The 20,374-nt window shown below is 36.8% G+C and overlaps 3 protein-coding genes across 6 annotated transcripts; 2 read left to right on the top strand and 1 right to left on the bottom strand.

Annotated features, from left to right (window-relative positions):
- Nucleotides 1-1,693: 1,693 nt before the first annotated feature.
- LOC18055147 lies at nt 1,694-12,308 on the top strand. Of its 2 annotated transcripts, none has more exons than XM_024192376.1 (15): nt 1,694-2,020; nt 2,670-3,251; nt 3,823-4,622; nt 4,775-5,284; nt 5,765-6,271; nt 6,348-6,854; nt 6,944-7,450; nt 7,559-7,675; nt 8,265-9,768; nt 10,097-10,455; nt 10,565-10,744; nt 10,921-11,078; nt 11,452-11,543; nt 11,630-11,744; nt 11,840-12,308. In XM_024192376.1, exons 1-14 carry the CDS (start codon nt 1,858-1,860, stop codon nt 11,668-11,670), a joined length of 6,027 nt encoding a protein of 2,008 aa, XP_024048144.1. In that variant the 5' UTR covers nt 1,694-1,857; the 3' UTR covers nt 11,671-11,744; nt 11,840-12,308. The 2 variants fall into 2 exon arrangements, with proteins under 2 accessions (XP_024048144.1, XP_006452596.1); XM_006452533.2 differs by having other exon boundaries at nt 3,823-4,670.
- A 900-nt stretch (nt 12,309-13,208) lies between these two features.
- Nucleotides 13,209-15,483, top strand: LOC18055146 (probable L-type lectin-domain containing receptor kinase S.7). The gene has a single exon (XM_006452532.2). It carries the CDS (start codon nt 13,334-13,336, stop codon nt 15,308-15,310), a length of 1,977 nt encoding a protein of 658 aa, XP_006452595.1. The 5' UTR covers nt 13,209-13,333; the 3' UTR covers nt 15,311-15,483.
- A 206-nt stretch (nt 15,484-15,689) lies between these two features.
- On the bottom strand, nt 15,690-19,267 carry LOC18055145 (nicotinamide/nicotinic acid mononucleotide adenylyltransferase). 3 transcript variants are annotated; one of them, XM_024192286.1, is made up of 11 exons: nt 19,033-19,267; nt 18,723-18,825; nt 18,553-18,607; nt 18,356-18,432; nt 18,127-18,212; nt 17,698-17,781; nt 17,445-17,529; nt 16,804-16,883; nt 16,439-16,540; nt 15,993-16,051; nt 15,690-15,904 (listed from the first exon to the last, which is right to left on the bottom strand). In XM_024192286.1, exons 3-11 carry the CDS (start codon nt 18,600-18,602, stop codon nt 15,802-15,804), a joined length of 726 nt encoding a protein of 241 aa, XP_024048054.1. In that variant the 5' UTR covers nt 18,603-18,607; nt 18,723-18,825; nt 19,033-19,267; the 3' UTR covers nt 15,690-15,801. The 3 variants fall into 3 exon arrangements, with proteins under 3 accessions (XP_024048054.1, XP_006452594.1, XP_024048055.1); XM_006452531.2 differs by having other exon boundaries at nt 18,356-18,429; XM_024192287.1 differs by lacking the exons at nt 18,723-18,825; nt 19,033-19,267 and having other exon boundaries at nt 18,127-18,210; nt 18,356-18,429; nt 18,553-18,569.
- Nucleotides 19,268-20,374: the final 1,107 nt, after the last annotated feature.

Genomic DNA, 20,374 nt, shown 5'->3' with positions numbered 1-20,374 from the left:
TCGTTACTAATACTCGAGATGTGGTTGTCCATCACTTGGGAACCAATAATTATAAGACTCTTTATCATTCTTCTTTATTTTGCAAAATCCCACCGAATTGGCTTAGAGTTGAATCAGCAGAATTGTAAGTCACAAATTCATAGTTAATTTCTTATATATGACCAAATATATTTTGTAACATTTTGCTGTATTTTGTGCAGCATGGGTTCGAAGGATGAGCAAATCGATTATGTTGCTCCATGGCCAATTATTGAGGAGCATTTCGTTAAGCTACTGCACAAAGTAGCGAAAAATGGACTGCTAGCCTTAACTTGGGAAGAAATGGCATGGACTTCCATAGAAGATAATATGTTTGAAGAATTTGGCAAGAGATATACTGTTTCTAAGTTGAAGTCTAAATACGATCACTTGTGTAGGGTACATCATGAATTTTCAAAACTTTTGGCACATACGGGCATGGCTTGGGATCCAAAGACCAACATAGTTCGGGCACATGAAGATGTTTGGGAATTTTATATCGAGGTTATAATTACTCTCATCCTATATATGATTAAGATATATGGTTTTTGGATAGTATCTAATTAATTTATCATTCTTTTAAATGCACAGAAAAACCCTTTTGCAAAACAATTTCAGAATAAGGGATGCGAGTATTATCATCTGCTTGATGAAACTATCGCGTACATTCAATCCTCTCAATCCTATAATACGAAGATAGAGTTGAAAATTCGAGGGGTTCTGGATGCGGCAAACATGTACTTTGACATTGAAGGTGGTAAACAAAGCATTGTGAAAAACAAGCGACGCTGCTCTCTCAACGACCTAAACAATCTTTGTCCAAGCAAAAGATCAAAGACACCTCAAATATCAGGAAATGAAAACGAACGCTCTCCTCTTTTTCTTGAACATGCGTCCATCGAAGAATGCATTCAAATATTGGAGGCTATGGACGATTTGGGCGATGATGTCTACGTAAAAGCTTGTGAGAAATTTACTAGTATAGACTGGAGAAGGATGTTTGTTGCGATGTCCAATGGAAGGAAGAGAAAGTGGCTCCATAGTCTAAAATGAGTACGTTTTATTTTGATCTTTGGGACTATATTCTTGTATAATAAATTTTAGAACCATGCAATTTCAATTTTATTGTTATCTATTTTACTGCTTGTGAGAAATAATGGCTGTATTATTGTCTGCATAATAGCCGAGCAACCTTCGATTTATGGGGTAGCTTTTGAGATATGGTCAGTGGTAATATACCTGGGGCTGAGTGATAATTTACTTGATTTTTGAATAGAACAAAACATACAGAACGTCGCTTCTGTTCTGCACTGAGGCTTTGATAATTTACTGAGGAAAAACATACAATTCACAGCTTGTTGGATGGAGTTGAAAATGATAATTCACGTACAACTTTTTTGGATTTGAAGATGAGTTGATATTTTTATTAAGATTCACGGATCTTAGTACTGAAAAAAAAAATTCAAATTTTGTTATTTAGTAACATTGTCACATATTAATTCATTGATCCAGTAAAAAAATATCCTCAATTGAGAAAGCACAAATTTCCAGGGATCTGGTTGGCATATTTCAATGTCAATTGGGTTATTTTCCAACCCGGGTCCGACTGTCAATTGATCAACCCGGCGGCCTAGCCCAGCCCAGCCCGTTTTATCCCAAAATTCAAATTCCCAAACGCGCTCATCACAAAGTCAATCTCCACCGTCGATCACAGAACGCGCAAATTCCCTCGCTGGTCCTTCCCCTTCACTCTTGCTTTCTCTCTTAAGAAGAACTCTATCGTCTAGATTCCGAATCTATCAAATGGAGTAGAAAGAACGTGAAATAAAGGAAGAGACAATGGGAACGATAGAGAAGCTGTTCGTGCAGATCTTCGAGAGGAAGAAGTGGATCGAAGACCAGGTCAAACGCCAGACGCTTCTCTTCGATCATCAACTCGCCTCCAAATGTCTTATTGACGAAATCGCCCCTCCTCCTTGGCTCTTTTCCTGTCCTCCCAATGGTAATTTCACCTCTTCCGTTATCTTTCTTCTTCAATCCATTCAATTTGTTGCTATCGTTTCGGAATTTTTTAAATAATTTCTGCTTAGGTTTCTTTATTTTTTCCTCCAATTTATCTTCATTTTTTAACTTTATTATTATAATTTTGTAGTTTGTGCTCCGATTTGAGTGTTAATTTGAAAATAAAAGCAAAATTTAAGTTCTTTTTGCCTCTTAAAATGAGTAATCAGTAAGCTTTGGGCTCTTGAAACTGAGAATTTATGGTTGAAGTGTCGAGTTTCGGATGTAGAAATATTTAGGGCATTGTTTTGGTAGTGTTTAGGAGGTGAAATTTTGCATTACTTTTTGTTCGATTAGACTGATAACTTAATAGGAAAAGGATTAGTCACATATAATTTAAAGTATTTACACTGAACATAGCTTGCTAGTTTGAAGAGTAAATAAAATTGATGTCACTGGACCCTTTTACTTTGTTATTAAGGCTTTAGTTGAATTTACAACAAATTTGAAATTTGATGTTTTCTACTTTTCTTTGCTGATCAGTATCGAATTTGGTAAATAATAAACAATTGTGTCTTGAAATTTTTTGATTGCTGGGAATTTTTTATAACATTGGTTAATTTATAGTTGTTTTGTTGACGTCATGGCAGATTTGAATAAGGAGGAACTTATATCGGGGCTCTTACTCCCACGTCCACCGTTGGCAGTGCCATATTCCGGCAGTTGCTGCTCACTCTACAACAAGCCTGATGTCCCAGCTGATAAAGGGGATTTTCCTGCTAATTCATTCACAGAAGTTCACACTTTGTCTAAAGGTTTTGATGCAGGAGACCGATTGTCTGTTTCACCTCAGCTTCCAGTTAATGATGTTGAAGGTGCCTCAAATGGCGTTCAGAAGGGGGATTCTGATGATGTTATATCACTGCTGGATCAGGGATTTGAAAAACTGTCTAATGATTCTCCTGAGCCAGCCCAGTCGCTGGAAAACTTTCAAAGATCCAAGTCAAGGCAAAGGGCTTTGGCTCTTCGTAAGAGTGCAAAATTATTTCAAAGTAATTTACAAGATGAGAATAATGCTGGTGTTTTGGATGGTGGAATTACAGTTTCTGAGAGTGCTCCCGTACAGCATGACCATGTACAAGAATTGGAACTGGATGAATCTGTTCATATTAGTAAGGAAAGCTGCAAGGTGGAAGAAGCAAATCTAAGTGAATTCCATGGCAAGGAAAATGGTATGGTTCTTTTAAGTGTTTTATGTTGTCAGTTTTGCATCCTAAATCCTTTTTTTAACAGTATTTTTCATGCTTTTGAAAGCACAATTTCAAAATATTTGTGCTCTTATAAACAAGCAACGGAATTATTTTAGTATGATAATGAAGAAGTACCTAGGTGATTCCATGTTTGATTTATTCTCAAGTAGATGTAGGCGGGTAGGGTTAATCAATCAAGTGATCCACCAATAGATCAATCCTCAAGTAGTCATCAGAGAAAGAAGATATGTTACCATGGAGAAATAAAATAGTGCTTGAGAAATCATTGTTTGTCATTCAAAAAAAAAAAAAATACGACAGAGAACTTGAAGGCTTTTGCACCATGTTTTAGTATGTTGTGAAATATTGTAATTTCTAGCATTTGTCATGATAATTAAAATTGCAAAAATTATATGAACTTGATGGCCATAAGAGTGGTGATTCATTGGACCCAACCTTACCATGAGAGATACCACTACATGTCGCTGCCATAGATATAAGTGGTAAGAGTTATCTCGGTGGCTTTCCTTAAAAATCTTCGGTATCATTGCAGAGTCATGTGTGGAGGAGCTTATTTCACCCCTAATCCTAGGTCTGCAGCCTGTGACATCTCGTTCCAGCTATAAATGTGTTCCCTTCAATAAGCTGGCTGTTACGGATGAAAATGAAGAGCCGGTAGATGTTTCAAACAAAGAACTTCATGCTTCAAACAAAGGATTAGTCGCAGAAGATGGTCTGTCTAATCTGCATCAGTTTACTGTCAATGATACTGTGTGTGACTCAAATGGTGTGCTCAAGATGGATTTTGGTGCTGCATCTCCCCAAGATCAGATAGGTTCAAGAATTTCAGACATTGACCCTGAGCCACTTCAATCATTGGCCAGGGTTCAAAGATCAAAATCAAGGCAATGGGCTCTAGAGGCTCGTAATAGTGCAAAAGCAGAGAAAATTTATTTATCATTTGAGAATGATTTTTGTGTAAATTCTAGCCTATGTACGAGGTCTGGGATCACTTCCCTAGAGTTTGATCAAATTGGTTGGTCAGAATTGGTTCAAACTGCTGATTTTGATAATGAAAGCTGTGACGTGGAAGGAGGAAAAGTACATGATCTCGTGAGCAAGGAAAAGAGTAGCAATACTTACCGTGGAAATATTACAAGATCTAAAAAATCTGTTCAACTACCTAGCTCTATGGGAGAGTCCTCACATGCGGATAGCCTTTCTTCTGCTGGGAAATCTAGTAGGGATCAAAACAATGTATGTTGTCTTGAATCAAATGAACAGCAGATTGAAGATTCTGATTCCTTTGGCTCTGGCATGGTGAATTCATCAAATCAGCTCAAGCAAAGAAAGGTTGGTGGTAGGCCAAATTATGCTGTATCTTCTGCCCCAAGCTTGAGGGTAAGGCCACACACACACACTCACACACACATAATTGCAGCCATTTTCCTTATGAAGATAACTTGGTGCCTGATGTAGAATGTCACTACTTTTGCTTGTCTCAGGAGGATGATGTTGTGCAATTAAATAAGGATAGAAGACCAGTTGACAAAATGGATCATGTGGATCAGATCGTGTCTGAAGGATCTAAATCATCTCCAGTGGGGATTTTTCACCTACAACTCAACCAGATTCATGAATCAAAGTTGGTAGAAACTGCTGATTTTGATAATGAAAGCTGTGAAGTGGAAGGAGCAAAAGCACATAATTATGATAGCAAGGAAAGGAGCAGCAATATTTCTTCTGGCAGGATTACGCGATCTCGAGATTCAGTTCGACAACCTTGCTCTATGAGGGAGTCCTCACATGCAGGTACCCTTGCTTATGCTGGGAGATCTAGTAAGACTGACGACAATGTAGGCAGTCTTGAATCAAGTGAACAGCAGATTGAAGAGAATTATGCTTCCTTTGGAAGGGGATTTGGCTCTGGCACGGTGGGTTCATTGCCTGAGCTCAAGCAAACAAAGGTTGGAGGTAAACTATTTGATGCTGTGTCACCTGCTCCAAGCTTCAGGGTAAAGCCACATCTGTGTGTTTACTATCATTTTATTTATGAAGACAACTTAGGTTCCCTTTGCTATTGTGGTGTTATGGCTTAAAAGCCATGGCTGTTGTAAAATGAAAGCTGAAATTGTTTGATAGAATACTTCTAAAGTTAATAGTTTTAAAACATGGTAATATAAGTTTTCATCAAATATTATAGTTAAAAATCATCTTAACTTACAAACCATAGTGGTAGGTGTTTGCGAAACAATATTTTTCCTTTTCATTTTTCTTTTTAAATTTTTATTCTCATTCAGCCTAACAACTCAATTCCCTCCTAACAATGAAAGCGGAGCTCGAACCCTAAACCTTTTGTTTTTTCATCACAATAGTTTTTACCGACTCAACTAGTTGGCACCCACTGACACTTAAAAAGCCACAACTGCTAAACATCAATGTCAACAAAGCCTTAATGCCTGATATTAAATGTCCATACTTTTCTTTTATCTCAGGAGGATGATCTTATACAATCAAATGAGAATAGTAGTCCAGTAGACAAAATGGAGCATGTGGATCAGCTTGTGACTGATGGATCTAAATCACATCCAGCTGGGATTTCTCCCGTACAGACTGACCAATTTCATCAACCAGAATTGATAGAAACTTCTAATTTTGATAGTGAAAGCTGCGAGGAGGAAGGAGCAAAAGTATATGATTTCCAGGTCAAGGAAAAGAGCAGCAATATTTATTCTGTCAGGATTACGAAATCTCAAAGTTCTGGTCAACAACCTAGCTCTACGAGGAAGTTCTCACAAGCTGGTAGCCTTGTTTATGCTGGGATACCTGGTAGAAATAACAACTATGTAGGTTGTCCTAACTCTAGTGAACAGCTGATTGAAAAGAATTCAGTTTCCTTTGGAAGGGGTGGCTCTGACTTGGTGGGTTCATCGCCTCAGTTCAAGCAAAGAAAGGATGGAGATAGACTAACTGATGCCATGTCTGGTGGTTCAAGCTGGAGGGTAAAACCATATCTTTATGTTCTACAATCATTTATTTGTGTGTGATTGAAAATGTCATTCCTTTTGTTTATCTCAGGAGGATGTTGTTTTTCAATCAAATGAGGATAGAAGTCCTGTTGACAAATTGGACCATGTGGAAGAGATCATGACTGAAGGTTTCAAATCATCTACTGTTGGGATTTCTTCCCTACAGCCTGTCCAAATTCATGAATCAGAATTGGTAAAAGCTGCTGATTTTGATAAGGAAAGCTGTGAGGTGGAAGGAGCAAAATTATATGATTTCCTGAGCAAGGAAAAGAGCAGCAGCATTTATTATGGCAGGATTAGAAGATCTCAAAGTTCTGTTCCACAATATAGCTCTATGAGAGAGTCCTCATATGCAGGTAGCCTTGCTTATTCTGGGAGATCTAGTAGGACTGACAAAAATGTAGATTGTCCTGAATCAGGTGAACAAAAGATTGAAGAGAATTCTACTTCCTTAGAAAGAGGTCTAGGCTCTTATATGGTGGGTTCATTGCCTCAGTTAAAGCAAAGAAAGGTTGGAAGTAGAACTAATGCTGTGTCTGCTGCTCCAAGCTTGAGAGTAAGGCCATATCTGCATATTTACAATCATTATAGTTATGAAGACAACTTAGTGCCTGATCTAATATGTCAATCTTTTGTTTATCTCAGGAGGATGATGTTGTGCAATCAAATGAGGATAGAAGTGCACTTGTCAAAATGGATCATCTGGAAAAGGTCGTAACCGAAGGATCTAAATTATCTCTCGTTGGGATTTATTCTTTACAACCCGATCCTGCTTATGAGTTGGAATATAGCAAGCCTGCTGATGCATGTTGTGAAAGCTGTGTGGTGAAAGAAGCAACCATTGGTGATATCCAGAGTGAGGAAAACAGTAGCATTGCAGGTTCTACTGGGATTACAATATCTCAAACTTATAACCAACAACACTTTTCTACAACGGACTCCTTTAACAAAGTTAACTCATTTTGTACCGAGAGGTCTAATGGTGAAGACAAGAATGTTGATTCTTCTGAATGGAGGCGGAAAAGTGGAAAGAAGTCTATTCTGCCAGGAAATAATTTTAGCTGTGGTGCAGAGGATTCATGGTCTCAGCATAAGCGAAGAAAAGTTGAAGGTCACCTCAATGACTCCCTTTCTGCTTCAGCAAGCATGAGGGTAAAGCCGCCTTTGTCTTTCACAGGCTTCTTATACAGTAGAAAATTAGATTGTGTAGATGATGAAACTAAAGGCTGTTTGAAATATCAATGCTTTTCTATATCTCAGGAAGAGGTTGTTGCACAATCAGGTGTCAACAAGAGCCTAGTTTGTGAAATGGATCAGAATGGGCATCACAACATGAAAGTGGAATCACAATCTTCAGATAAGCTGCAAGTTGATGAGGTACTTGACTGTCTGTTGCATTTAAAGCCTTTTAGCACCAAAAAAGAGCCTTTAACCAGAACTCTTGTGAGATGTTCCTTTGATCGCCTGAGATTTCAAAGAATATTTGGGCAGATCAGTTAATATGTATACAAAATGTTTTCATTGATTCGTGGCCCGAGTACTATTTGACAAGCTTTAGTCTTCTATTTTTCTATTAATATAAGCAATTTTTAACCTTATTATAGAATATTTTTGCACTTTCAATGAATCGTCTTTTGAACTTTTTAATTAAAATTGCAAGTTTTTGATGCATTATAACATGATCTCATCATGAAGTTGTCATCTTTTAAATCACAATCCAAACTCATAGAATTGAATGGGCATTATTTTATGCATAGATGGACTGCTTGGTTGGTGTGATTTTTAGCCGATCTAATGGGTCAGAAGAGGAATAGGTTGTTTACGTATCTGGGGGCTACATGCTATTTTAATACTTTCTTCACTTCATAATAACAGTGCTTGAGGGTCTGGACCATGTTTTCACAGAGTACATGTGTTTGTTTCCTGCTTGTGTTGCAGCTCTTTTGACTGTTTGTATTACTGACAGGATAAATCTAACTCCAAGGAGAGGGACAGTACCCATTTCTCTTTTGTACAGGAGCTGGAAGTGCCATTAGTTTCAAGTTTCAACAATCAGGGTGCCAATTCTAAATATTGTTCAGTTGTGGAAGGAGCTGTGTCAAATTCAACTAGGGCTATCCTTGATCCAGATAAGCAGCGTGCTATGGGTGGGAATGAAGCCCTATTGCATCTTAGTGAGAAAACTGAACAGTGGAATTCAGAACACTTAAGTTTTGATGAAATAGGCATGCAAGAAGGGAAATGCCATCTGGAAGGAAACGGCAGAGCTTCACAATGTTCAGTTGGCTCTCCTCAAAGAAAATTGGTTGATTTGATTGGTTCTGACCAAATTATGCCTGAATTTGAGGGGTTCATTTTGGAAACAGATAATGGGCATTCAGGCACGGCTGGAGAGGATATTAACTTCGATAAACTGGACCTTCCAAAAACTACAATAGAACGTGCTAGTGTGTTGGAGCAGCTTTGCAAATCGGCTTGCATGAATACACCATTATCCCATTTTTTCACTACATATAAATTGCATCAAGCGCCAAATTTATGTCAGTCAGTTCCGAATAGGCTTTTAGAGTGCATTGACCTGAGGAATAATCCCTCATTAAATGATAATATTGTCAAACAACTTAAGGCTAGTTATAGTTGCTTTGATGAGGAAGCCGACCATGCTTATCAAGGAAGGTCCTATTCTGACTGCTCACTGTTTTCTAGTATGCAGCCGGCCTCGGAAATCAGGAAACCTTTTGGATCACCAATTGGGAAATTCTGGGATAGAATCACATCAAACTCTGCAAGTTCAGAGAAGCGAGGTGGTTCAAATCCAGAGCTTCCCTGCATTAGTGAAGAAAATGAAAACACAGATGAGGTGGTTAATGTATTTCAAGAAGGCATCAGTTTGGAAGTTGCATCACCAGTTGGGGAACTATGGGATTGGACAAAATCAAACTCCTCAAGTTCAGATAAACAAGGTAGCTTAAATCCAGAGCTTCCCTTTATTAGTGAAGAAGATGAGAACACAGACATGGTGACTGGTGTTCATCAAGGCATCAATTTAGAAGTGATGCCTTCCTCAGTCAAAAGAGAACCACTTGCTGACATTACCAAGAATCCAAACCTTACTGGATCTGTTCCCAAAACAGATGTATTTGCAGCTAGAAGTAGTCTAGAATCTGTAAAAACAGAATTCAGTTTCTCCAGGACTGTTAGGGCAAAGCAGAAGCATGTAGAGCATATCAGCAATAAGAAAAATAGAAGGCAGGCAAAAATGAGCCATGGTCCATTGTCATTTGGAGAAAATTGTGTAAATAGGGTGAGTCATAACAGGTTCACTAAGCCAAAATTATCTGAAAAACCCAGTTTGAGAAAAGGAGGCCCGAGTTTTGCAGATAGAGAAAGTAAGCATAATAACATTGTATCCAACATCACTTCCTTTATTCCGCTAGTTCAACAAAAACAAGCAGCTGCAATTATTACAGGTAATTTCAGCAATATCGTGATTTGCAACATAAATGCATAGTACTAGAAGCTTTAAGTTATTGTACTGGATTATGAGCTCAGGGATAAATCATTGGATTTTTTCCAATGGTATTCCTGTTGGATTTTTTTCTGATTGCTGAAGCTGAAAACTACAAGTTCTGTAATGGTTTGCAATCTAGGGCAACTAATTATATGAGATTTATTCATCGAGTTTGTTATTGGCTAAACGATCGAGTGACTGAAGATGCATGCATCACTTTCTGGTACCCTTTTATTTTTCTTGTCCTTCCTGGCTTGGTGTCTGATTTTTAGATGTGCTTTCTTTAGGGAAGAGGGATGTTAAAGTGAAGGCACTAGAAGCAGCTGAGGCTGCAAAGCGACTTGCAGTAGAGAAAGAGAATGAACGTAAGATGAAGAAGGAAGCCTTGAAACTTGAGCGTGCAAAACTAGAGCAAGAAAATTTGAAGCAACTGGAGCTGCAGAAGAAAAAGAAAGAAGAGGAAAAAAAGAAGAAAGAGGCTGATATGGCTGCAAGAAAGAGACAAAGGGAAGAAGAAGAAAGGAAGGAGAAGGAACGGAAAAGAAAGCGTGTTATGGAATCTAGGAAGCAGCAGCAAGAACATGAGGAAAAATTACGTGCAAAGAAAGAAGAGGAAAGAAAGAAGAAAGAGGCTGATTTGCTGATGGTAAGATCTCTTATGATGCGAAGTGCTTTGATTGCTCTCTCATTGCTGTATTAGGAACAGATATAATTTTTGGTTTCTGTTACATGATGAACAATTAAATTTAACGAAGGTATCCAAGGATGAAACATGGAGGGATTATAAAAGGGTAAAAGACCAAGGAGAAGAAAATCCTGCAAAAATGAAAAAGACTGAATCTAAGGCAACTGTGGTTTCAACAAGCGATGCCAGAGAAACAAGCATTGTCCTTCAAGTTAGTGAGCCTTCAACTGATTGTGGGGATAAATCAAAGGTAATTTATCTGTTAGAATTGATTTAATCAAACTTTATTGTGAATTACTTCATATTATATAAGATTAGTAATAGTTACAAATAACTTGAAGATGCAACCTATATAGATTGAAGTCATAAAAATTTATATTTCTTGCATTACAGACTCATGCTAAGACATCATTTTCTCTTTTCTAGGCAACAGGCCATTTAGAGAAAGCAACAGAAAATGACCTTGTCACCAACCAAAATCAAGAACCGTCATATGATATCTCCCCATATAAAGATTCAGACAATGAAGAGGAAGAAGATGATGACGACAGACTGAATACTAAATTTATTCCTTCATGGGCCAGGTATGTTACTTGTTTGTTGTGTATAGTTAAATATTGTATTAAACTTTTAAAGCAGAAGAAGAAATGTTAAACATTGCATACGCAACCTGCCTTTCTGTTTTTCAAGGCTATATTAGACTATTGCTCATATTACAACTCATATTATATGAGATTACATATTTACAATTACATAATTACTGAGACTAGTTGAGAAAGGAAATTAAACCCTGATAATTACTTTTTGTGAGGGTTCGAACACTTGATATTCTCTCAGTAGGCCTATTGATTGATAAGATATTTACAGCACGAGTCTCGGTGAGAACCAAAAACTCACGTGTCTTTGAGGCTGTACCTTGGGTAATTAAACATCATAATTTGTACTTTCGTTATGCAGTAAACGTGCCTCGGCTCTGATCATTCCATCTCTGCTAAGTGTAAGCCCAGAAGTGATATTTCCCCCAGGAAGTTTTTGCAGCATATCTGAAGGTAGTGCTCATACATTATGTGAAACAGTAGACTATATAAGCTATATTGCTGGACTAAATAAGGAAAACTTCACTTCTTTTTTGTAGTTCTCTTGCCTCGGAGACAGCAGCAAAAGATGAGGCCATGAATATAATCAGATTGTGTTGATTCCCGTATTATGCTTATTATTCAGTCAATGAGACAGGTTCTTGTTCTCTTGAGGTATGGTTTTCCAACTGCAATGTCTTAAAACCACTGAGTCTTGATTGTGACTATGCAATCAATTTCATTTTTTTCCCTTCTTGTTCATTGGGCAGGTTTCGCAGCAACTCACCATGAAGAAGAGTTAAGTGGCAGGTAATTCCTGTTGAGCTCATTGGTAGCTGAAGATTACACAGTTGCAGCGATGTACATACTTCCATCATTTCTAGATCAGACATTTGTGAACTTAATACAACTAACAAGCTCAATTATTTAGTTGCTTCTTGGTATGTTTTGTAAAAATACGAATGGTCCATGAAGCACTAGAGCAGATGTAATATATCTGACGAAAGTCCCTCTCGTAGTTCCTAATCCTTAATGAACCTTTTGCTTGTCGGTAGCTTATTAACTGCCAATGCGAAAGCAACATTAACTTTTAATAATTAGAATGTATTTTAGCCTTGTGATGTTGGCAAGTGGAACGACCTCAGCTTACGAATTTTGTTAATGGTCTTCTACTAATCTCGGTTACGAGATTTTAAATTTAAAAAAAAAAATCAAGCAAGCTTTATGCTTCTTATTTTACACACTTGATTAGCAATTAAGCAATGCGAATCTAATATTCTAGGCTTTATATTAATTTATAGCAATCTAATACGCTGCTGTTGTTTACTAACTACGAAGAAATGAATGTATAAAATATGTACACTTTATAATCTTAGTAACGGCTATATGGCCTGTGATGCTATGATTTCCCTTTTTGAAAAATTGAATTTGGACCGACGTGCGCTCACATGGTCACCTTATCTTTGTCAATCATAGTGACATTCCAGTGATCCCCCGTCCGAAGTTCAGTTCACTGAATAATTTTCCAATTGCTATGTTACCGTTTAAGATTCCATTTTTCTTTTTAAATCTGTTGTTTGATTTTCTCAAGAAACGTCATCGTCATCGTCATCGTCCTTCGTTAGTTCCCTTATCAAAAGTCTAACTAAAGTACAAATTGTAAAATTTTGTGCCCTAAAGGCTAAAGCTCCTTCCACGTGGGCAAAATACTTGGGATCCCACATTTTTTTTTTTTAATTTTTTCTTATCAGATTGTTATTTCAATTGACCTGTAAGATTAATGGGGTAGTGGTGGGTCAAAGTGAACGTGGCTTTTGATTGATAGCACTAGCAGGCAGCAGCAAAATTAAAGAACAAAAGGAGACCAATTCCCTAAGAACGGTCATCTTTGAACTCTCTATACAAAAGCCTAAAATGTGACCCACATCTGATGCTTTTGTCAAATACCCAAAAATCTTTGACTCAGTCCAATCAAAATTCATGAAGAAACACCTCTGCTCGCATCCTGAAACGCTGTCGTTTAATCTGCAATTTTCTTGATAACCGTTATAGACCCATTAACTCTCTCAACTGTTTAAACCCCATTTTCCCACCCAAAGATTCCCACCACCACATTCTCTCTCCCTCTCCCTCTCTCTCTCTCTCTCTCTCTCTCTCTCTTCCATTAAACCAATCTTCAAGAAACCTAAAAACACTTCGTCTTCTTCAACAACTCCTTAGCTAATTTCTCTCCATTCTTGAAATTTCTTGAGCAATTTCAAAATATGCCTCCAAAAAAGCTACTTGTTTTCTTCCCCATCTTCTTGCTCAACTTCTCTTTTGTTTTATCAAATAACATGAACTTCGATTTCACTTCTTTCAATCTCCGTAACATCACTCTCCTAGGTGACTCTTATCTCCGCAATGGTGTCATAGGCCTTACAAGAGAGCTTGGTGTCCCTGCTTCAAGCTCAGGCAGTCTTATCTACAACAACCCGGTTCCCTTTTTCGATCAAGAAACCAACACCACAGCTTCTTTTACCACAAGATTCTCTTTTTCCATCAACAATGTGAATCCAAGCTCTTTCGGCGATGGTTTAGCCTTTTTTATATCCCCTGACAATCAGATTCTTGGGAGTGCTGGTGGGTGTCTTGGTCTTGTTAATTCTTCACAGTTAACCAAGAACAAGTTTGTAGCTGTTGAGTTTGACACAAGGCTTGATCCTCATTTTGATGATCCTGATGAGAATCATATTGGTTTGGATATTGACAGTCTTGAGTCAATCAAGACTGCTGATCCAATCTTGCAAGGGATTGATTTGAAGAGTGGGAATGTGATCACAGCTTGGATTGATTACAAGAATGATTTGAGGATGTTGAAAGTTTTTATGAGTTATTCAAATTTGAAGCCTGTGACGCCATTGTTGAAAGTTAATATTGATCTCTCTGGGTATCTAAAAGGCAATATGTATGTGGGGTTTTCAGCTTCAACAGAAGGGAGTACTGAGCTTCATATGATTCAGAGTTGGAGTTTTCAAACTTCTGGGTTCCGGCCTGTGCGGCCGAAATTGCATCCTCACAATGTGTCTGATAGTTCAGTGGTTGTAGAAACTGATTTTCCCACATCAAATTCTACAAATAAACATCACAATAAGATTGGTTTGGGTCTTGGGATTGCTGGCCCGGCCTTCTTTTGTGTGGTTCTTGCAGTTTTTGGTTACATTTCTATCAAGAAATGGAAGAATATGAGAACGGGAATTTGCCTAAGAGCAGACCTGGTGCCAGGACCAAGGGAGTTTAGTTACAGAGAGCTACGTTCAGCCACTAGAGGGTTTCACTCAAATAGAATCTTAGGCCGTGGAGCATTTGGGAATGTTTACAAGGCCTATTTTGCGTCATCAGGCTCTGTGGCTGCTGTCAAAAGATCAAAACATTCCCATGAAGGTAAAACTGAATTTTTAGCTGAACTGTCGATTATAGCTTGCTTGAGGCACAAGAATTTGGTTCAGCTCCTTGGTTGGTGCGCTGAGAAGGGTGAACTGTTGCTTGTTTATGAGTATATGCCCAATGGGAGCCTTGATAGAATGCTATACCAAGATTCTGAAAATGGTGTATTGTTGAGTTGGTATCATAGGTTAAACATTGTGGTTGGTTTGGCTTCTGCTCTTACATACTTGCATCAAGAATGTGAACAGCAAGTGATTCACAGAGATATCAAGGCTAGCAACATAATGCTGGACGCGAATTTCAATGCAAGGCTTGGTGATTTTGGATTGGCAAGGCTCATGGATCATGATAAGAGTCCAGTTTCAACGCTTACAGCAGGAACGATGGGGTACCTTGCTCCAGAGTATCTGCAGTATGGAACAGCAACTGAGAAAACTGATGTTTTCAGCTATGGCGTTGTTGTCCTTGAAGTTGCTTGTGGGAGGAGGCCAATTGAGAGAGAAACAGAAGGTCATAAAATGGTGAATTTGGTTGACTGGGTATGGGGATTATACTCTGAGGGAAGGATCATTGAAGCAGAAGACAAAAGGTTGAATGGGGCGTTTAATAAGGATGAAATGAAGAGGCTTTTGCTTGTAGGATTGAGCTGCGCAAACCCCGATAGCTCAGAGAGACCTTCAATGAGAAGAGTCTTCCAGATCCTAAACAATGAAGCAGAGCCATTAGTTGTGCCAAAGTTGAAGCCATGTCTTACTTTCTCTAGTGTGTCTTTGACTCTAGAGGACATTGTTTCAGAAGATGAAGAGAGTGATTGAGAACTGAAGTTTGGTTAACATTTCATATTCTTTGTTGCTCAAAGTTTATTCATTGTTTGATTCTTTCATTGTTTGTCCACCTTTATTGTAGTGTTGTCAGTTTGCCACTGTAAGATTCGACTGACCTGAGTTCAAAACAATTCTATTGAACTTTGTGGTCTCTGCTGTATCCCCCCCCCCCCCCCCCCCCCCCCCCCCCCCCTTTCTCTCTTTTTATTCTTCCTTTTTACCAGAAGTTGCTTTCTTTTAACAGTTTTGTATATTTTGGGCTAAGCCCTAGTCCAATTCAATTGACAAGTTTTTTTGGGCATTATCTTTTAATAATTGATTCTAGCTTCCACTGTAAATATAAAACAAAACCAATTGAAGAAGCCCTTCATCTTTTCAAATTGATTGTATGGCCAGCAGAAAAAAGTTTCTTTACAGGTTAATGCCTTTTGGCTTTTACACATTATGTCATGTGATTATTATGCATTGCTCGAAAATAATAATTAACTGTCATTTGAGTTCAGATACAGACGACTTTCTCTGATATAATCGATCACCTTATCTTCAGTCAGATACTTTATCGACAACCCTCTACAAATGCAATCCCTGTAATAAAACGGGGAAAAAAGATCATTATGTCATTGCAGTAGTAAGTAACTACTCTTACAGAAGGCCAAGAAAGGATGCCACTCACCTTATCCTTGTTGAACTAATTTGATTTGGTACAAGCTCATCTACAAGCTTGATATTGCCCTGAAAACGGAAAAGGAAAAGATGAACTAATAATTGTAAAACAAGGCAGCGTGCAATAAACAGTGAAAGCAATTAGATGTGCAATTTTCTTTTTTCCTGAATGAAACCACTCAAAAACTCCAGTCAAGACAATTATGAATTCTGAAAACTTCATGGTGATTACTGAAGCTTTTAACGTTTGGAATTGTAGACAAGTAACAACTTTCCATACAAAATGTCCAATAACCAAATGACCTGAGATTTCTTTTCAAGGTTGACCATATCAACTCATGAATTGTGACCAAAATTAAGACATCAAAACCACTTTGAACTAACAAATAAAAGTAGGAAAAGTCATTAAAAAACTCAGCCAAAATAATACGGTAGTTTATTAACACGCCTACTCACCTTATTTTTATCCAATATTTCGTTGTCAGAAATGATTTTCTCAACATCTTGTCCTTCTCTGCGTATACAAATCACACCAAAATTTCTGCATATGGTCCATACCTAAACAATGAAAACTCTTATAGTTGAAATTAGCTGTAAAAAATTTCCAAGAATTATATATTCATATTGATGCACATTTATTCATCTAGAGGTCCAACTACCATCCCTCTCTTTTACCTTGCAGCTAAACCTCCAAAAAAATGTGTTTTCCTACCACCTAAAGAAGCCATTCAACTATCACATTCTTATGGATTAGTATCCCTACTGACCCAATAATCTTATGCACCTATCTATATAAATCACGATATGGAACAAGTAAATACCTGCTCAGGCATCCAAAATCCAGGAATGGCAAAAGACTCAAGTAAATCAGAACCACATACAAGCATGACCTTGAGGGACTCTACAAGAAGCACAGAAAGCCAATGTCAGGGTTGCCTTGGACAAACAAATAAAACACGTACAAACAAAATAATTCTCCCGTGACGAAGTCAGTGACGCTATTAAATCTATACATCTTATTTTGAAGCTAGAACCAGAGTTCTACTCCACAACAACCAAAATAAGAAAAAAAGAAGGGAGGTCTCCAAATTGTGAACCACAACATACCTAAATTCTCTTGAAGTGTATTATCTCTATTCTTAAGACCTTGTACAAACACTTAAAGTTAGCACAAGTAAATACAAAGTACATCCAAATGAGGGTAGAAGGCATAGGAAGTGTTCTGTGAATCAGAATCACTATCTAAATCTTCGATTACATCAAGAAAATGATTATGCATTAACTTGCCATAACATTGACGATTCAATTTGATGCATGTGCTAGTATGAAGTAATGTGTTTATCTGTTTCATATATACATGAATACTTGTGGAAGATCAAATAAATTAAGCATAGACTCACACTCATGCAACTCAATTCCACAGACGCAGAGCAAGGGGGGAAAATGTAATTCTGCTTCTTACCCGTGGATATCAACCCAGCCTCAATCAAAAAATTCTTGACTCTTGACAAAACTGTCAAAGTGCGCTGATAGCCACTCTGGTTTGCCTGCAACATCATTACGATACTAATATCATCTTACAGAGCCATGAAAAGATGATATAACTAATTAACAAGCACTATAAATTATGACATAACAAATAATGCTAAAAGATTAATCATTTAAATCATCATGAATTTTCACAATGAAGTGTGAGAGCAAAAAAGCGAGAATACCTCCCATGGATCAACCATGATGAAGTCAGAACTTTTGCAGGCCAGGTTACACAAATTTATACGATGTTCAGCAGATATAAGGCCCTGTATCATGTCAATGCTTCAGCAAATCAAATTCATATATGGCCATAGAAGTAGGAACAAATTCAACCAAAAAACTCTGAGCACTGCTAAGTGACAACCATTAGATACGGTCAAAATCAGATTTATTGATTATCAACATCCCAGTAACTTGAATAGAACATTGATTATTGCAAACACCAGTAAAATATCTGAATACTAAAAAAAGCTCCAATAAGTTCGACCTCTAATTACAGAAGGTACACGCTAATCTGCCTACAATCAATCACGAAATCTTCTCCATAAAATAAAAATGACATCCATCACCACTACATCCCTATCAATATGCTACAACAAAAAGCCACATACCCTTTTCTTGTACGCATCATTAACAGGCGACATATAGCCTCCAATGACACAATAGCCCTCTGAATTCAGTGTGTCTCTCGCCAGCTCTAGGCATAAAAGTGGAATGATCAATTGCACATAGACCAGTATTTCCCAATGAAATACTACTTACTAATATGATCAAAGCAGAGCAAAGGCAAAATAAAGAAGTGGATATTAGCAAAGTCTCAAGGGTAAGTGGAAAACTTACCAAACATACGTAAGTGCATAAAAGTGGGCGGATTGAAACTTCCAGTAGCAACTAAAACAACATAAGTTTTGCCCCTACTTACAGATAATTAATCATAAAAAGAATGATTTCAATATATGATCAACATAATAAAAATAAAAATAATAATTCTTAGCAGAACATGTAAACATGATACTTTGCTGAGATATATAACTTACTGGGTTTTGGATTCTAGTGATAATTTTTCCAGTGGCAATGGAACATCCATGGCACCTGAAAAAAAAAAATCTCATATAATGAAAATAAGGGGACAAACCAAAAAAAAAAAAAATTCTATGTTCACACTCGTATTGTCCTATAATTCCTATAAACGTTGTAATCAACGCACCGTTTCAAAGCTTTTTTTTTTTTTGGGTGGGGGGAAGTACAGGTGGGAGCAGAAGCCACAACTTAACAACCTTCCAATCGAGCTTCCCTTAAGTAGCCAGCAGCTGACAAGCAAAAGAAATGAAAGAACAGAAATCAGAGGGTTATTGACCCTGCAGTCTGAGTGGCTGACCGCAAAATCAAAAGGAAATTGTAGTTTGCAAATCGTGTCAAATAAGTCCTACGTGATTCAAAATTTCAAAGTTTTAGGTCCATTGGTCAAGTTGACCGTTATGAACAAAGAAACCGAAATTTGAAACATTTAATTTTACCCTCGAAATATGAAGCAGACAAAAACGACGGCAGAGCGAAAGATCTTGAAGCATCAGCAACAATATAAGGGGATTCACCCTTTATTCATCCTTCAGTTCAAAAACTAGCAATGTGGAAAAAAAAAAAAATCAACTTTCTTTGTATCTTTATAACCAAAAAAAAAAAAGGGGGGCCGTCGAACGCCGGGGACCGTCGACCGGAAGAGTGGCGGCGGTCACTTGGGAGCTCTTTAGATTTTTTTAATGATATTTTTTAATTGTTCACAAGTGCTAATATCGATTTGAAATGACATTATTGACCTTACATTGTTACTATGTTTGACGGTCAACTTTAGTTAAGGGACTAATGTGGAAAAGACAAAACAAACAAAACTTGTTTGACAAGATTCGACCTGTTTGAGATTTTGTTAGGGTAGTAAGATTTTGACGGGGAGTTAAAATTAGTATAGCCGGCAAAACAGGTCATGAGGTTATATTCATATAGTATTATATTTATATTAAATTAAATATGATCAATTTAATAATTGTGTTAAGATATTGAAATTTTAACCCAACATAAAAAATAAATGAATTATTTAATAATTTTTTTAATGTTTAAATATCTAATAAAATTTATATTAAATATTTGTACACTATATATATATATATAATATTTATTGATATATATATATATATATATATATATATATATATATATATTATTTATTGATATTATAAAATATACATATCTACCAAAATATTACATATTTATACTATTAAAGTTCTAAATCTATATAAAATTTTATAAATGAAACATTTTGTATATATTCATTCTTCCATAAAATAAAAATAAAAATAGAGAATCATATCTAATATTTGAGTTCTGATGAAAAGAACTTATAAATTGATTTAAAATATAAAATATAATCGTATCATTAATCTGGTAAATAAGTTCAGAATTTTAAACTTTAACCCGACGTGAAAAAAATTGTGTTGACTCGAATCTAGCCCATTTAATAATCATGTTAAATTTAATAACTCATATTCATTTATTCATGGTGTGTTCGTATCGAGTGATCAGATGGTGTTAAAATATTCAGATCTGGTCCAAATCCCCAAAGATCCTGAAGATCCAAATCCAAAAAAATCTGGTTCCACACATCAAAAAAATGCAGATTCAAATCCTAAAACTTAGAATCCATGCAGATCCAAATTTAAATATGGATGCAAATGCATCTGAAAAACTAGATATTCGAATCAGCATTATTTATGTGGATTTGTAGTGTTTTTATAATTTTATTTGTAGATTTGTGGTAGTGTTAGACTTAAATTTATATTATTCTTGATGTTTGATTTATGTTGT

The sequence above is a fragment of the Citrus clementina genome, unplaced genomic scaffold, assembly GCF_000493195.1.
Source record: "Citrus clementina cultivar Clemenules unplaced genomic scaffold, Citrus_clementina_v1.0 scaffold_1, whole genome shotgun sequence".
Lineage (NCBI taxonomy): Eukaryota > Viridiplantae > Streptophyta > Magnoliopsida > Sapindales > Rutaceae > Citrus > Citrus x clementina.
This window is presented reverse-complemented; position numbering and strand designations above follow the sequence as displayed.

What these genes read in the sequence shown, in the direction of transcription:
- LOC18055147 (XM_006452533.2), top strand. Translation starts at nt 1,858, where the DNA reads ATGGGAACGATAGAGAAGCTGTTCGTGCAGATCTTCGAGAGGAAGAAG. An exon ending in CTTTTCCTGTCCTCCCAATG is followed by an intron (nt 2,021 to 2,669) that starts GTAATTTCACCT and finishes ACGTCATGGCAG; the next exon opens with ATTTGAATAAGGAGGAACTT. An exon ending in ATTGTGGGGATAAATCAAAG is followed by an intron (nt 10,745 to 10,920) that starts GTAATTTATCTG and finishes TCTCTTTTCTAG; the next exon opens with GCAACAGGCCATTTAGAGAA.
- LOC18055146 (XM_006452532.2), top strand. Translation starts at nt 13,334, where the DNA reads ATGCCTCCAAAAAAGCTACTTGTTTTCTTCCCCATCTTCTTGCTCAAC.
- LOC18055145 (XM_024192286.1), bottom strand. Translation starts at nt 18,602, where the DNA reads ATGGATGTTCCATTGCCACTGGAAAAATTATCACTAGAATCCAAAACC. An exon ending in GATTTTGGATGCCTGAGCAG is followed by an intron (nt 16,541 to 16,803) that starts GTATTTACTTGT and finishes TTCATTGTTTAG; the next exon opens with GTATGGACCATATGCAGAAA. An exon ending in AAATATTGGATAAAAATAAG is followed by an intron (nt 16,052 to 16,438) that starts GTGAGTAGGCGT and finishes TTCCGTTTTCAG; the next exon opens with GGCAATATCAAGCTTGTAGA.